At 41.3% G+C, this 18,206-nt stretch overlaps 1 protein-coding gene across 1 annotated transcript in view; it reads right to left on the bottom strand.

The window, feature by feature from the left end:
• Positions 1-18,206, bottom strand: part of MGAT5 (alpha-1,6-mannosylglycoprotein 6-beta-N-acetylglucosaminyltransferase) — a 214,867-nt gene that overhangs the window by 107,425 nt on the left and 89,236 nt on the right. Inside the window, exons 6-9 of the mRNA XM_035008155.1 lie at positions 17,917-18,078; positions 14,358-14,527; positions 10,959-11,093; positions 4,585-4,718 (exon numbers count right to left, since the gene is read on the bottom strand). Of these exons, the coding sequence (XP_034864046.1) occupies positions 4,585-4,718; positions 10,959-11,093; positions 14,358-14,527; positions 17,917-18,078 (601 nt within the window). The remainder of the gene's footprint in view (positions 1-4,584; positions 4,719-10,958; positions 11,094-14,357; positions 14,528-17,916; positions 18,079-18,206) is intronic.

Raw genomic sequence — 18,206 nt, forward strand, 5'->3', positions numbered from 1 at the left:
GCTTAGAGGACCCCTTTCAAGATTTCCTGTAGGGCTGGTTTTGTGTTTGCAAATTCCTTTAGTTTTTGTTTGTCCTGGAAGCTTTTTATCTCTCCTTCAATTTTCAATGACAGCCTAGCTGGATAGAGTATTCTTGGCTGCATATTTTTCTCATTTAGTGCTCTGAATATATCCTGCCAGTCCTTTCTGGCCTGCCAGGTCTCTGTGGATAGGTCTGTTGCCAATCTAATGTTTCTACCATTGTAGGTTACATATCTCTTCTCCCGAGCTGCTTTCAGGATTTTCTCTTTGTCTCTGAGACTCGTAAGTTTTACTATTAGATGTCGGGGTGTTGACCTATTTTTATTGATTTTGAGAGGGGTTCTCTGTGCTTCCTGGATTTTCATGCCTGTTTCTTTCCCCAAATTAGGGAAGTTCTCTGCTATAATTTGCTCTATTATACCTTCTGGCCCTCTCTCTCTTTCTTCTTCTTCTGGGATCCCAATTATTCTAATGTTGTTTCGTCTTATGGTATCGCTTATTTCTCGAATTCTGCCCTCGTGATCCAGTAGTTGTTTATCTCTCTTTTTCTCAGCTTCTTTATTTTCCATCATTTCATCTTCTATATTACTGATTCTCTCTTCTGCCTCATTTATTCTAGCAGTTAGCGCCCCCATTTTTTATTGCACCTCATTAATAGCCTTTTTGATTTCTACTTGGTTGGATTTTAGCTCTTTTACTTCTCCAGAAAGGGTTTCTCTAATAACTTCCATATTTTTTTCAAGCCCAGCTAGTATCTTTAAAGTGATGATTCTGAACTCTAGATCTGACATCGTACTAATGTCCGTATTGAGTAGGTCCCTGGCAGTCGGTACTACCTCTTGTTCTTTTTGTTGAGGTGATTTTTTCCGTCTTGTCATTTTGTGCAGAGGAGAGTAGATTAATGAGAGAACAAAATGTAGCAGAATAACCACGTCCCCAGAAAATATACTCTAAACAAATCGGAAAGACCTGAAGCAGTGGGATAAGAAAGGAAAAGAGAGAAAAAAGAAAAAGAAAAAAAGAAAAAAGATAAAGATAAAAACAAAAACAAACAAAACAACAACAACAAAAGGAAAACCAGAATGTGATCAAATATGATCTATATGGTATATAGATCAGTGCCACACACTAGATTTGGGGTGTATTTTGGTCTTTTAGAAGAAAGTGCCTCCCAAAATTTTAAAGAAAGAAAAACTTATATATGTACAAAAATAAGGGTTGATATGATGAAGGGATGGGATATGACTGTAAAAATGGAAATTATAAAAAATGTTATAAAAGGAATTGATAAGAAGTTGTTTGAAAAAAGAAAGAAGAGGATTTAAAAAAAGAAAAAAGAAAAAGAGAAAAAAAAAGGGGGGAGGATGTGATCAGGCAGGGGAATAGAAAGCACCATATACTAGAGATTTAGGGTATATTTTAATCTGTTAGAAGAAACTATCTCAAAATTTTAAAGAGAGAACAACTTATATATATTAAGCCAAAAATATGGGTAACTACTATGAAGAGATAGAATATGACTCTAAAAATGAAAAATAAATTTTTTTTTTTTTAAAAAAAAGGGATTGATAAGATGTTGTTTGAAAAAGGGAAAAAGAAAAATTCAAAAAGAAATAAAAAGACAAAAAGACAGTTAAAAAAAAAATTAACTTTAAAAGACTAAAGAATCATGGTAAAAAAGCCATGAATTCTATGTGCATATTCCCCTAGCGCTGGAGTTCTGCCGTTCTCATTGATCGGTAAACTTGGTCTTGGCTGGCTGTTCTCGCTGATCTTCTGGGGAGGGGCCTGTTGCCGTGGTTTCCAAATGTCTCTGCCGGAGGCGGAATTGCCCCGCCCTTGCCCCCTCCCGGCTAAGTAACCTGCTCGGGTTTGCTCTCCGGGGCTTTTGTTCCCTGCGGGCTTTCCGTACAGCTTTGGAGGCGGAGAGTGAAAATGGCAGCCTCCCAATCTCTGTTCCCAAGGAGCCGAGAACTCGGGGCCCCGCTCCTCAGTGAGCCCCCAGAGAAAAGCCGTCAGTCACTCCCGTCTCCCCGGTCTCCGGCCGCACTCCGTGCTCACCCGGCCTGCGACCCCGCGCCTCTATCTCTGGCACCCGACCCGGGTGGAGTCTCCAAACCCAGCAGATTCCCGCAGTGCGCTCCCGCGCGGCTCCTCCCGGAGTAGGAAGGTGAGTCTCCCCGGATCTGCCGCTTGTTGGGTCCCTGCTGGAGGAGCAGTGGCCCGACTGTGCCGCGGATCACGGTTTATGGAGACCCGAGCTGAGAGCCCGTGCCTGGGCTCCGTCTCTGCAGCCGGCTTCCCGGCTCCGTTACCTGGGAGCTCTGCCGCACTGAGGCACCCCCAGTTTTTCTGTGACCGTGAGGGTCCTGAGACCACACTGTCCCGGAGGGTTCCACCCCCCGCTTAGCCACCGGAGTGACGTCCCTCAGCGGAGCGGACTTTTAAAAGTTACGGTTTTGTGCTCCCCGGCTTATCACTTGCCAGAAGCGGCCGACGGAGGCCCCTCCCCCGCCGTCTATCCTCCCGAATATTGCCTCGGATTCACTTCTCCGCACGTCCTACTTTCCAGAAAGTGGTCGCTTTTCTGATGAGAGAGTTGTTGCTCTTCTTTTCTTCGATCTCCTGTTGAGTTTGTAGGTGTTCAGAATGGTTTGATCCCTATCCAGCTGAATTCCTGAGAGGAGACGAAATCCAGGTCTCCTACTCCTCCGCCATCTTGCTCCGTCCCCCAGGTTTTTTTTTTTTTAAAGGCAGTCAAATGTATCAGTTTTCTCCCGATTCCTGCTGAATTCTGAGTCGGAAAATTTGTCCCCTTCCCAGGTTAATAGGAATTAGTCTGTGTTTTCATTTTTAGTTACATTTTAAGCAATGAATTTCTTTCAATTCAGTCAACCAACACTGCTGAAATCCTCCATTCATGGAGAACAAAATAGGTTTTTAGGACTCTGATTTTCAACATTCTAGAAGAGAACTTTATAGTTTCTAGAAACACTTCCTATTTCTACTCTCTGGATACAAGGCATCTTATAGAGGATATAGCCTATCATTCGGGTTATTCTGGCCATTTTAGAAACACCTAACATGTTTCATCTGATATAATGCACAGGTTACTTCTTACATTATTCTATACCACCTCATCCCAGCCCCTCAAAAGTTATACAATAAAGTCAAACCAAAGGCTAACTCCAATCATGCCTTACCATGCTGACCAGCCATCTATCACCCAACATGCCACATATTAGTCTGTCCCCTAAACTGTGCCCCCAGGATGGGCTGCAACAGCAGGATGATATAGCTCCAGGAACAATAATAATGTCTGCCAGGCATATAACATGCTCTTGCAAATCCTTCTGAGCTGAAAAGAACACTGAACACTTGACCATGAGCTGATTTTTAAATCACCACTGTCCAATTGCCATAGCCCTTCTTAATTCTACGGTCTCACATGTCACATCCAAGGATTAAGTCCAATGTGTTCTTTGTTACGTTTAATGAACCTGAGAAAAGGGTGACTGCATACAATGGGGAGAGGTGAGCACACAGGGAAGAAGTAGGCCACGGGTCCCTTGGGTCTCAACAAAGGAAACAGATTCACATCGCAGATACTAATTCTAGGATGAAAATCTCTGGATTATAATTATTCTGACAACTTTGGAAAATGGGAGTTCTCTACTCTGAGCATCCAAATGAAGTCATGTTTAACTCATGTGACATTTCCAGAATAGGACTTCACCTCAATCGAGGAATACAGACTTCAACTCTAGGTTTATTTTGGGCATGATCATTATCAAATTTGGGAGTTTCCTTCACAGTCCTTAGCTAATTATCAGTGAAATGAGGCTCAAGGAGGTAAACTGCCAGCAGCAATAAGAAATGGTGAATATGGGAAAGGGAACAGGACAGAAACAGAAAAAAACCGACCGCCGGGGCAGTGAGCTCCTCATTCTGGACGTGTCCACTACAACACCTCCTGAAATTACCACTGCTGTTGGCATCAATGACGCCTGGTGAGCAAGAGCAAGTGAGACTGCATTCTGCGGTCAGCGCATGAGAAGTGATTAAGTATGGAACAGAGTTTAAAACAGTTTCCTTTGAAAAAAAAAAAAAAGCTGACTTTTTTTCTTTACAAGGGTTGATGTATAAATAATTAAGACTCTTTTTTTTTTTTCCCCGAAACTCTATCTACATGAAAGACCTCATTCCTCATCAGTCATCAAGTGGACCCTACACAGCATCTGTGCGGCATGAAACGTGTTTAGTGCTTGCCAATCCAGAATCCACCCAGGGTCCTTTCCCAAATGGTTTTTAGTGATACTTCATATTGAACGTCTTTTTCTCTAGAACATTTCGAAGGCTTTTCACAAAATGCTCACATGGCCTTAATTCCAATTAAACAACAACAAAAAAATTCAGTGATTCTCAAGGGAAAGGTTCCACAGCACATGTTTCTACAGCTAAAAGCCCTGAGAATCATAACCCAAAATACACAGCCATCTAGTTTCTTTTCCCGTTTATCTTTGGTGGCATTCTGGAAAGCAGAGGGGAAGCGTGAATACTCACGGAACATGGTATAAAACTGCTGTGGGTTCAGATTCCATTTTCCCCAGGGCGTCTTGTGGCCTTTAGACTGGGCATAGTTAGCATGGTTAAACTCTGGCTCGGTACCAAATGAATCCAGGACTCGGAGCATGCACCTGAAAAGAAAAAGTAATGTGGATAAAACTACAACTTTGACCCCAAAGTTCAAAAGGTAAAAGTTCGTGGCGCCTGGTTGGCTCAGTCGGTTAAGTGTCTGCCTTCGGCTCAGGTCATGATCCCAGGATCCTGCGATGGAGCCCCGCGACGGGCTCCCTGTTAAGCAGGGAGTCTGCTTCTCTCTGCCTCTGCCAACCCCCACCCTGCCCTGCTCAGACTCTGTCTCTCTCTCCCTCAAATAAATAGAGAAAATCTTAAAAAAAAGGTAAAAGTTCTAACCTGTCCTGAAGGGACTACCAAGAACGGACAAATACTTTTCATCAGAAACACTAGTGGGTGGGAAGTGAGAGACTACAACATATATACTGAACACCTCCATGTGTGACTTCTGAGACTGAGCCATCACACACAGATACGTTTTCCTTCAGATAAGCTGACAAGTCACAGAAGATCACTCAGATAACAGCAAAATACAAAGTCCCACGAGAGCTAGCACTGTAGACTGCCTGGTTCACTGTTGCCCCCTCGCTAGGGCCAAGCGTACGGTGCAGCCTAATGAAGAGCTGCTGAAGAAACAAAGAACTACCATTTTTAGAAGTGGCCATGGTCTGAATATTTGTGTTCCCCTCCCAAATTCTTAGGTTGAACCTCTAACCCCCCAAGGTGATGGTACTAGTAAATAGGGCTCTAGGGGTGATTAGCTCATGAATGGGTTTAGTATTCTTATAAAAGGGACCCCACAGGGGCTTCTAGGTGGCACGGTCAGTTAACTGTCTGACTCTTGATTTCGCCTCAGGTCATGATCTCAGGGTTCTGGGATGGAGCCCCGCGTCAGACTCTACGCTCTGCAGGGAGTCTGCCTGGGATTCTCTCTCTCTCTCCCTTTGCCCCTCCAGCTCCTGATCTCTTTCTCTCTGAAATAAATTAATTTAAAAAAGAGAGAGAGAGGCCGCCTCAGAATTCCCTTGCCCCTTCCAGCAGGTGAGGACAAAGTGAGAAGTCTGAGACCTGGAGGAAGGAGAGCCTCGCTTGACCACGCCGGCTCTCTGTCCTTGCACTTCAGCTTGCAGAACCATGAGCAATGAAGGTTGTCTCTAAGCCACCCAGACTGGCATTTTGTACAGCAGCTCGAACGGACGAAGATGGAGGTCTTACTCTCCGTAAAGCATACGGCACACCTTAGCTCTTTCAACAGTCATTTACCATTTTCATCAATTAATAAGAGTATTTATTTTTAGGTAGAGTTTAGAACCTCCCTTAAGAGGCAGTGTTGATTTTTCTGTCAACTTGACAGGACTGGGATGTTACTGCTTTCTTCCAGAGCCAGGAGTAAAACTGAAGATGTTTCATTTGGCTCGTCCAACAAAGTCTTCAAACTGGGTCAGCCAAATATCTGGTCTACCACCTATTTTTGTATGGCTTGTGAACTAAGAATGATCTTTATGTTAAAAGGTTTTTTCTTTTTTTTTTTTTTAAAGGGATAGTTTGTGACATGAAAATTAGATGAAATTCCATTTTCAGTGTTCAGAAATGGAGTTTTATTTCAACCTAGCCACGCCTAATTGTTTACTTAGGGTCTATGGCTGCTTACACTCAATAATAGAGAACTTCAATAGTTGCTGGAAAGACCATATGGCCAGCAAAGCCTAAAATATTTACTACATGACCCTTTATAGAAAGAGCCTGTCGATCACTGCTTTAGAGTACACATACACAAAAACAACCAATTCAAGAATCAATGCTGAAACCTCCTACATTAATTAACTCATTCTTTCAATTCATCACTGATTCTCAAGCCATTGATGTACATTAAGCTTGTGTCTGGCCAATAAAAATAGCTGTTTTCTGTGGTTATACCTTATCAATACTCCTGAATGGCTCTTCCTGGACCAATGAGCATAAAAGCAAATAAATATTAAAGCCCACATTTTAAGGGCGCCTGGGTGGCTCCGTTGGTTAAGCATTGGCCTTCGGTCCAGGTCATGATCCCACGGTCCTGGGATCGAGCCCCACATTGGGCTCCTGGCTCAGCGGGAAGCCTGCTTCTCCCTCTCCCTCTGCCTCTCCCCCTGCTCATGCTCTCTATCTCTGTATCGCAAATGAATAAATAAAATCTTAAAAAAAATTAAAAAAATATTAAAGCCCACATTTTATAATCAGATAATGGCAAGTGAGTTGTAAGTATCGGATCCAGTTTCTTTCTTCCTTTTCCCACTACGATGAAGGCGTTCTCTTAACTTTTTTCACATCAATGTGTGATTCAGAAAAATAAAATGCAAACACCAGATTGGATTTTCCAGAAAAATCAACAGCAAATCGCCACTTTCGTGTGATGCTTTTCTCATCTGAGATCACCACCCTTTCTGTAGACAAGAAAGGGAGGAAAAGAAAGAGGATGGGAGCGAACACAAGCTGACCACAGAAAGCGTTTCCTTATTTTGGATTCCTGCGTGGCTCTCAAGGAACATGCTACCATTATAGTAACAATTTTCACAATTAGCACCAAGAATGCATCATCAGCCTGACAACCGTCAACCACAAGGTGGACGGAAATGGGAGCCCACAGTCCAGGAAAAAAGAAAGCTGGGGAGCCAAGGAACTGACCCATGTGTGTTTTCTCTGGTCTCTGAGTAGTTTGGGGCATTCCTTTTCTCTTCTTTATAAAACATTGCCATTCCTTAACTTATATATATATTTTTAGTATCAAAGTTTGCATTAAAAACTTACATCAAAACCTCCTATACTGTAACTAACTCTTTAACTTGTATTTTAAAATAAGCCACTGGTTGGAGCCAGTATATTTTCTTCTGAGAAAGATGACAGCATTCAGAGAACGTAGGGACAACAGTGGCTGTTCTGTAGAGGGTTGTTGCAGAGCAGGAGGGGAGGGAGGGACACACGCGGACAGGTGGGGGTGCTCTGCTCCTGCCCAGGGGATGGGGCTGAGCCTCAAAGATTACAGGCTCTGTGCAAGCACAGCAGGGAGGAACAGGCCATCCTTGTCCTAAGAAACCTCTGTCTCGAAGGCTTTGGCTACTTCTACTCAGTTGCAATCCACTCTAACAGGGTATACGCCTCTCTAGCTTTGGCGTGTGATTTTATTTTTAACTTGGGAGTTTTACTGGTTTTCTTTTCAATTTAGAGAATTCAGACAAACCCTGATGATTCAAGACTCCTGGTGGGAGCCTAATGCCTGCAAGCCGGGACTCTGATACTGTGCTACATGATGCTGGGCTTCTCAAGCCAGTGGAAAGCTGTAGCATGAAAGATCAAATGTCTGAGAAACTTGGAATTCTACTTCCTCCTACGTAAGCTTTAGTTTGGGAATCATCTATTTTTTTAGCTGACCTGGGTTTGTTTTATAAACTAGAGGCAGGGAATGGATCTCTGTGTATGGCAGAGGAGGTTTAACATTATAGTTTTCCTCCTTCAATCACATTCTACAGCTGTGTTTTTGGAACTGGGTCTGTGTTGTTAATATTTATGCAGTTCCTCTAATGTCTTTTGTGTGTCTGAAGCATCAGGAATAGACCGATGACTTAAAAAGATATTTGCCTTGCTGCCCGAGGCAACTGGCCTCCTTCTAACAGGAATCGCTGCGGTCATGCCAAATGACTTCTGGAACATTCTCTTTGCTCTGAGCCACACTACTATAAGATGGACAACTTCCTTGCCAGGACCTACTTTCTAATTTGGAGTTGGATGTAAAACATGGTGTATCTTGCGCTATTTGCACCTCACTTTCCTGTGTGTCCTCAATACTCAGCAAAGACCTCATAGGAAGAAAAATGGGTATGAGTTTTGCAGTCCCGAGCGGTATACTAGTTGTATGTAGGCACTGAACACATGTTTAACTGAATTTCTTGGGTCCCTACATAAATTGGAAAGAATTTACAAGTATGTTTCCAAGATCAACAGGACTCAAGGTTTTGCTCCTAAATGGAAGATCAGATGATACCTTTACATTTAATGGAATTCCTGCCATGTACCATCAACCAAGATGGATTTACAAGTATGTTTCCAAGATCAACAGGACTCAAGGTTTTGCTCCTAAATGGAAGATCAGATGATACCCTTACATTTAATGGAATTCCTGCCATGTACCATCAACCAAGATGAATTCAGAGAGTCCTGACCATGTTAAATCTTCAGAAGGGAAAGAAGTGGGCAAGAAACTTTCCAGAGGACCTGCTTGGTCTTTGGATGAAATCTTAGCTTCATCACACCACAAAGACTGCAAGGCTGAAGTCCTAACAGACGTCCTGCCAGCTAGTATTACTAACATGGACGATGATTTATTAAAGGGAGGATAGATACTATACCCTTCCATAAAATTCCTCTGAGACGGTGCCTTTTCATCCAATAAGAATCAAATACCAACGGCTGGTGACCATTTTAATAATGAAATCATCCTTTTTAATTGACCGAAACACTACCACTGAGGACATTTTTCTATCCCAACAGCCCTTCTTAATGGTGAGGATATGTGAGTCTAGGGATGCCCGTGATGCCTCTGTCCTTTCGTACCAGATGCCTGCCATTTGCTAAATGCCAGAGAACAATAGCTCTGCCTTTCTTTCCTTCTTTAATGCTGTAGCTAAAAGGGAAAAAAAAAATGATTGTTTACTTACATGGCTTATTAACCAAAAATAAAGACGGCTATTTCCACATAACTGAGAACAAATGTGATGGCTTGTGATGTATGAAGATTTCAAGGAAAAACAAACCAAAAAAAACCAGGAATAATGTGATGCAGAAGGTAGAGTGCTATCCTGGCCCAAACCAAGATTTTTATTTTGCTTTTTGATGAAACTGTATCCAAAAGGAAATGAAAAGTGCACAGACACCTCAATCAATCCCTTCCTTCTGTCCCTGAGCATGGCACTGCCGAGGGAGAAAAAAATATTGCTACTGGCAAGAAAACTGCAAGAAAATCTACAGACAATGATGTTTTCCCTACTATGTTTCGGAGAATCTTGATATCTTGACTTTTTATTTCTTTTGAATATCTACTAAAGGACTTGCAATCTGATACAGGCTTGGAGATTAAAGTTAATAAATAATATTAAATTATAAACTAATCTGAAATGGACCTAGTTCAAGTTGTTAAGGATTCAATTATTGCGTCAAGTTACAAGAACACATCAAAACATCTCTTTACACAATAGCAATAGAAAAGAAACACATGAAGAGATTTTAAGCCATGCTACTTGAAAGATTTTCCAAGTGTTCTTCTAGGAAGTTGGTTGAAACTATAGGTCAACATTCACTATCAGCTAGTCAAGTTGGTACTAACTTCAGGATTTTTACCCAAATTTATGTACCACTGACACCATTAGATAAAATATGTTTATTTACATCTATTGGAAACTTTTAAAGGCCATAAATGAAAGCCAGTACCAACTCTAGTAAGGGGAAGATAACCAAAAATAGCGTATTTCTCTTCTTTAAAAATTACTATTAAATTTAAACTGGATACTTTGCCTGAAGGCTGAAACTGACAGCTACCCTCAGCTTGTTAAAAATGCATGTAAGTGATGCAAGATGTGCTGGAGGTACCACAGCATCAAACTAAGCCTTTTTAGAAAGATTGGAGGAAATCTGAAAGATTGATAAACTTCATTATATAATTCATTGTTATTTAATGCCATGCTTGTGTACCATGTAAAATCATCTCAAACACTAAATCATGGTCCCAAACCGACACAGAGGGAAACAATGGGTTCTTCTCCAAAATGACAAAGGCGTGCACTTGGGTCATTCTCAGTACAGGTCGTCTTAAAAAGTGCAAAACCCCAGCATTCAGACAAGGTATTCACAGCTTTCTCTTCCAAAAATGACAACTCATGAGGGAAAAGGGAAGAGAAATGAGTCATCATCTCAAACCTGAGCAATGTAAGAAATGACATTTTCCACATTTTATCCAAATTGTTACTTAAACAAATGATACTGGGTGTAGGCACACAGAGAGGAATGAGGAGTATTAATGAAGGTAGAGAGGTGGCTGGACACTTATTTTCTATTCCTAAAAGAAATCAATGAAAATAATGAATAGCCTTTGAAAGTAAAAAGTCACTGGGGAGAATGTGAATTTCAATTAGGAATAAGAAACCTATTCCACACAGTCCAAAAGGTAATATTTGATAAGCGTTTTCTGCCTGTAACCAATGCCCCCCTGTTTTAAAAAAAGAAAAAAAAAAAAAAGCTCTATTAACTTCAGGACAGCATGTAGCACTTACTGGTAGTGAACCCAGGATGGCCCAAGAGTTTTCTTGAATTGAGCAAGTCCTACGATATCAATATAAATGAGCTCAACGATCCTGTCTCCTACAGTTGGGCAGCCAGATCGGTTTCCTACAACCTTCTTCATTATCCTAGAAAAAGGATAGGAGAGAGGAAAAGAATAGTAACTTATTTCAAGATATGACACTTAGCAACATTAACAGGCAAACAAACATCCCAAGAATGTTGTCGGGGAGGATGGCATGGTCTGTCCCAATCTGCTGCCTATCCAAATTCTGCTCACCAATCAGGGCCTATCCAGAGCCTTGATTCTGATTCTGGCAAAAATAAATGGTGGCACACACGCACGTGTGCACGCGCGCGCACACACACACACACACACACACACTCTGAAACCAAGAAGAGCTGGGTCTGAATCTGTCTCTACTATTTAGCTCCACTAGCAGCCACGAGATCCTAGACAAGTCACTAACCTTTCTGGTCTTTCCTCCTCATGAGAAACAAACAAAAAAACCCGACCTACCCACAAAACAGGATTTGTGACAGAAAAGATAATAAGAAAGCAACATGTCAGGGATTCTTCAGGTGTTTAAATGAGGTATTAAAAAGAAAAGTGCCTCATGTGTCCCAGATACTCAGTGGCTATTGCTTTCCCCAACAGAACCTGTTCTCATTACTCCAGCCCCTACTGACTTCCTAAAGGTCTTCAATTTCTAGCCACTACAATATAAACTTCTATACTGTCTTGTGCTGTTTCCTAATTTTTTCTATGTCAATTTTTTCCTTCTGACTAGACTCTATTACATAACCGGCACTGTGGTTTATAATTTTTCGTTGCCCTTCCTTCCATCTACCCATCTCCTCACCCATCCATACAAACCCACCCTTGCACCCAGAGAGAGCTGACATACTTGGTCATAAGCCAACTTCACGTGTGGGAGTAAAAACTGCTCACCGAACCACACTGCCACTCACACCCAGAAATCGGTCCTCACCGATGCCTTTTATCCCTGCCCACCCCCCATAACCATCCCTCACCAAATTCTGGCCACCCTACTTCAAAGGACGAGTCCTAGGAGCAGGACTCTGCTCTGTAGCTCGGTACTGCCACACCTTCAGGTACCCTCCTCCTCCTCCTCTCATGTGGCCCTCTGAAATGACCAGGTTCTGTATAACCAGTTTCTTCCCAAGAATTTGGAAGTATTTCTACACAGGGCCAGACAGTAAATACTTTCGCCTTTGGAGGCCACACGTCCCCTGTCTCAAGCATGCAACTCTGCCCTTGGAGAACAAAAGCAGTCCTAGGCAATCCATCCACAATGGGTGTGCTGTGTTCCCGTGGGAGTTCCGTGACAAAAACACACAGAAGACTGCATCTGGCCCACAGTGCCAGTGTGTGCGGACTCCTGGTCGACCCTGTCTTCAGCGGTTCCCAAACTTGTCTGCACATTGGAATGATCTGGGGGCATCGAGATACTCATGCCTGGGTCCTGTACCCACAGGTTGTGATTTAATTAGTCTGGCATATGGTGTGGGCACTGGGAGGCCACAAAGATCCCCAGGTGATTCTAATGTGCAGGCATCTTCAGGAACCACTGCTCTATGTGGCTTTCATAATTACCCTCTTAAATAAAACACATCTGGTTCTGTCATCAGTGCTTAAAGCACTCTATGGACTTCTTGACCAACAAATGAAGTCTCTGCCTGATAGTCCTTTAGTACGCCTTTTCTGACCTCCCTAGGGAGCGCCTTTCCCTAGAGTTCCCACAGTTTTCCATTTATTCACCCACTCACTCATTCCTTGATTCATCCGTTCACTGGTTTGCTCGGTAACTAGTCACAAGCACCCGCTGGGTGCTGGGCACTAGTCTAGGTGCCACATACACCATGGTGAGCAATAGTCACTGTTGCTGTACTCTCTTGGCTTACGTTATAGCATCCATGCCTCAATTAGTACTAATCACATTGCAATTAGTGTAATTATTATGCGATGTATTAGCCGTAATTACCAAAAGACTGGCATTTCCTTGAACACACGCTGGTCATCTCTGTATACCCCATACCGGGAACCAGTGCCCAGAAAGCACTGAATGACTGCTGAATGTAGGGACGCCTCAACTGCGCAGGCCATGTACACAACGTGTTTTAAAGCAAGAGGAGGCAGTGTGCTGAAGGGACATGGGTAGTGCTGAGGGGTTCAGAAGGCCTCGGGTTTATCTAGATCCACAAGGAGCAATTTAGTAGAGTGGTCAAGAGCACAGCCTTTGAGGTCAGACAGGCTTCGCTCTAGTCCTGGCTCTCACGTGTTTTCCACGTGTTCTTAAACAACTCAGTTTCCTCATCGTTAAAATGCAGAAAGCAACAGCACTCATTGCCAAGTTTGTGTAAAAGTACGTAAAATGCTCAGTATCCGATGCACAGTAGGTGCTCAACAAACGTTAGCTGCTAAGAGTCGTCATCAATACTGTGGTTATCCTAACTGTTGACCCTCCTGCTGTAACTAATGCCCTGATCACAGTTTTAGCATGTAGAAATCATTTAAAAAATGACAGTTGATATTATTGCTTTCATCTCAACAGTGCCACTCCTCAGGTGTGTGGACCTTGGCCCTAACACAAGTGACATCTCTGGGCATCAATGTCATGGACAATAACGTAGGAGTGGGGGGGGGGCATATTTTGTTTTAAACACCCTTCCATCTCTAGAATGTTCACTCTAGGTATTTCTTCTGGAGCATTTGGCATACTGCAACATGATAACTTGGCTGCTGGGAAGAAAGTCTCCATGGGCAGTTATCCAAAGGAGTGAAGGGGTGTGAAGCATTCCTGCCTAGCCATGCTGTGTCAGTCTACAAGAGATTAAGAGAGGGCTAGAGCCAGAAGAAGGTTTCAGGGAACTAGGAAAGCCAGGTAGAGTTAACAGACTCAGACTGGAAAGTTGGCTTTACTGAAAAGAGGATTGGATCAGGGCTTTCAAGAAACTCATTCTATCCAAATTAAATTATAAACAGGAACCTGCCCTGTTTTAAGATTTGGAAGGCTTGAAGTTGAGTAGGGAATGGTATGCATTTCAGCAAGAGACAGGGAATTAGGAAAGTCAATAATGTTTTGTGCTGCACATGTTGGAAGCACCTGTAATAGCAAAGAATAAGCTCCTTAGTTTGAATTTTCTGGCATTCATTTATGAAGCCTCTGGAGCCTGCAACTACAATGAAAACATATTATCCTTTTCACAGTGTATGTATTTAGCTCCTGAAAATAATCTTCTTATCTCCTGTTTAGTGAATTATCACTTTCATTTTCCTCCACAAGAAATTACACACTAATAGAGGGCTTTAAGAGTTTACAATTTCTTTTTTGTATTCTGATTTTAAAATTGAAAAGTAATCTCCTTACTCCTTGAGCTCAGCCAGTGAAGCTGAAATCCTAATGTCATGGCCCAGTAAGTACAGAGATGTAATTAAATCACTCCACTGAACTAATTCACCAAGAGGGCCACCACTGAAAGCTGTCTCTGCTATCTTAAATCCAGATTCCTTAGTCAGGAGTCCCAGGTGAACGAGGACCTGAAAAAAACAAAAACAAAACAAAGGAGAGGCATATATTGATTCCCACTGAACCAAGTACAAACTCCATAGTAACACACCAAAAGCAATCAACCAATTCTAAAGTGATGTTTACGTTCTAATGAAACCTCAACATGGCGTAAGATTTTTCTAAAAGGTACAAAGAAATGGAAGGAAATAAAGTCACTACTGCCCCTTTTATGGCTATGAACATGACATACGGACAGTGTTTCTAAAAAGCAGGATAACATTTGGGAAATCAGAATTAAAGGAGAATAAGCCAGGGCAATAAAATTATCGTTTAACAATATTGGTTTTTTTTTCCCCCACAGCTGGAATATTTTTAAGGTTTTAACGTAAAAAATTCCAAACATAGCCAAAATCAGACACGATAATGCAGTCAATTCCAATGTACTCATCATATAAATTTCACAATTATTAACTCAGGATCTTAATGTACACCCCTCATTTTCTCCCAACCCCTCTAGCTTTTGTTGAAGCAAATCCTAGAGATCATATCCTTTCAACTGCAAATACTTCAGTTTGTATCTCTAAAAGAAACAAACCTTCAGTTAAAAAACATAACCATAACATCACTATCACCCCTAAAATAGCTATTAATTCCTTAATATCATTCAATATCCAGTTATCTTTTACACTTCCTCAACTGTTCCTTTTTTCAAGCACAGTTGTTCAAGTCAGAAGTCAAATAGATTGCATAAACTATAATTGTTTCATTTATTTCTCAGGCTTCTTTAACTCCATCCTTTGGGGGTGGGGAGAGTTTTAAATCTGTCAAAGAGACTAGGTTGTATTTCCAGTAGAGTCTCTCACACTTAGGGTTTTGCTGATTATATAACAGATTCCTCCACCCCTTGTATTTATAGTAAATTAGTAATTAGATCCGCAGGCATGATTCAATTCATATTTGATGTTTTTGGCAACACTACTTCATAGGTGGTACTGTGTGTTTCCACTAGTGGGAACGTCTGGGCTCTCTGGTGATGTTAGCAGCTACTGATGATCACTAACTAGATGCACTCATCCCTTAGGGGTTGCAAAATGGTGATACTTTATTATTCCTTCTGCCTTTATTAGCTGGAATGCTTCTATAAAGAGAAACTACCCCCCCCCCCAATCAACTATTTGGCTCTGCTGAAGTATGGTTTACACAGAAAAAGCCCGGGAAATATTTCACTCTTACCCTTTATCAGTTTTCAAAATAAAAGATTTGTTTGTTAGCATACTCTAATGACCATCAACGAGGCTTTTTAAAGGTATCATTATAAAATCATGGATAGAAGTATATTAGATGCGTTTCAATAAGCTGTAGTTATTATCCTTACGGATTATCAAATTGTCCCATCTTGCCAATGGGAGGCCATTCAAGTTGGCTTCTAAGTTCTTCTGACACAATTCTAGTAGTCTTTGAGAGTTTCTTTGCTCCCCAGTATGACAGATGTTCCCGGCTCATCATGTACAACTTCTGTCTCAGACCTTAACCAACGATTTTTCCATTTATACCATTTAGTGGAAATGGCATCTAAAGATCAAGTTCTGGTGCGTAAGGGGACTCTAGTTAATCATTGTCTGTAGCCCTTTTCAGTGGACGAAGCTGGAAATTTATTTCTCCTCCAGGATAAAACCAATCATAAATTCACACTGGTACTTCCCATTCAAACTCAGGATTACAGTAGCTTTGCATAACATTATCCATCTTACATATGTTATTTCCTCTCTCCCACATGGAAAATCCCACTTCTCCAGGATACTAACATTAAGTCCTTAAGCTTTATTCCAATATGCAGAAGGGATTCAGAATGAGAATATCTACACCACCACCTACTACGTGTAAACTTAGTAAAACTCAGTAAAACTTCTCTTAAGGTATTTTGCAGTTTTTTTGTCCTTTGTGATATACCATCAGAAATGCTCAACTGGCTGTGTTCTAGTCACTAAGAACAGTCCTTCTTTGTGTGTTTGCTGTAAAAGTGGGTACGTAGTCAGCTCAGGTCTTATTTTCTTTGTAATTTTTAGATACTGGTTTTTTTCCATAATTCAATTTTGTTTTATACTATGTCAAGTGATTCTAGTATCAAATCTACAGAGAAAGATATATTTAGTTAAGTCTAGTTTCTAATCCTGTTGCCTCCCTCCTTCCCCATATTTGACTTTCTTTATTGTGGTACAATAGATGTTAATGTAACATTTAATATTTTAACCATTTTTAAGTGCACAGTGGCATTAAGTGCATCCACAATGTTATGCAACCAGCTCCACTATCCATCTCCTTTAATTTCATGGTTTATCCATTTTTAAAAATATGATCAAGCATAAATGTATATTATATATACATCATGTGTGTGTACATGCACATATCTTTATGTATACATGTAGGTATATAGATATATAAAATTATCTCTTCCTTTTAAAAATAATGTTCACTGTTCTCCATCTACTATTTATTGACCTATATATAGGTCAATATATCCTAGAGATTATTGCATAGGATTATGTAAAAATACTCTAGTTCTTCTTACAGCCCACCTGGATTTTTGACCTAATTCTCTTCTACAGAGGACTATCTGGGGCCTGAACATTTGGACCTACTGTCTCATAAATTCAAGGGATTTAGCAGAATGGAACCACTAAACTGTCACTTGGGGTTTTGCAAGTTCATCATCCCTATTTCCTTTTTTTGAGGATATCAAATTAGTCAAATTAGGAACACCAAAGTCATTTTTAATTAATTTTTAGATGCGGGTAGTAGAGATCGCTTAATTTGCTCTGTTGTCATCCGGACAGTTACTCTAAAGCCAAGGCCATTTAACCTATAACTATAGGCTATAAAATCTTTCATGCTCAGGGTTATTCCCGGAGGTTTTCTAAGCAAATCCTCATGAACTTCAGACAAATTGGCCCCAGTTTAATTGATAGTATCTCTCCCTCAAGAACAGAAGCAGAAGAACCAACTCAACATAGCAGCAATGGAACGCACCAGTTGCCCAAAGCCCAGAACTGACAAATACCACAACCAGGAGACTGCCAAGATGATGTAACAACAAGTTCTCCAAGGTTGTATCTGGGTAAAGCCAAGAGGGTTAAGTTTCCTGATGCCACGGGGACAGTCGGGATAGTTCAAAGGAAAATCTCACAGGCAGATACTGGGCTTGGCTTCACCCAAGAAACATGTGTGCTGGTCCCTGCTAAGCAGGATTACTGTAATTGGGGAAAGGAAAGCCCAAAAAAGGCTGTACAAGAGACTGAGCAGATTCACCCTGAGGGAATATCATTTGAGACATGACATTTCTCTTAGTCTTGTTTCCAAGCAAAATTGAATTTTAAAAGAAAACTGGCATCTAACTGAACTGAATTCATCAGAGACTCACTTTCTTCCGCTTTCTCTTTTCAAGATTCTGCTTTTCTGCCAGGGACTTGATTGCCTGGATCCACGCATCAGCCATTCGCCGGATCCGGAGTCTCATCCACCGGAATTCTTCATGCTTTTTCATCATGCTGTAGAGAATATTAAAATCTGTACGAATCTCCGCCTAGAAACAGAAATTTAATAAAAATGAACAGAAGATAAAAAGTTAGAAGGCATAATGGCTGTCATGATGTGACATTTGAAAACTTGAAAGAGCTAGTCAATTAAATGCAGGGCTTCAAAAGTGAGGCT

The sequence above is a fragment of the Mirounga leonina genome, unplaced genomic scaffold (genome assembly GCF_011800145.1).
Source record: "Mirounga leonina isolate KUSES-001 unplaced genomic scaffold, KU_Mleo_1.0 Mir_151, whole genome shotgun sequence".
Taxonomy (NCBI): domain Eukaryota; kingdom Metazoa; phylum Chordata; class Mammalia; order Carnivora; family Phocidae; genus Mirounga; species Mirounga leonina.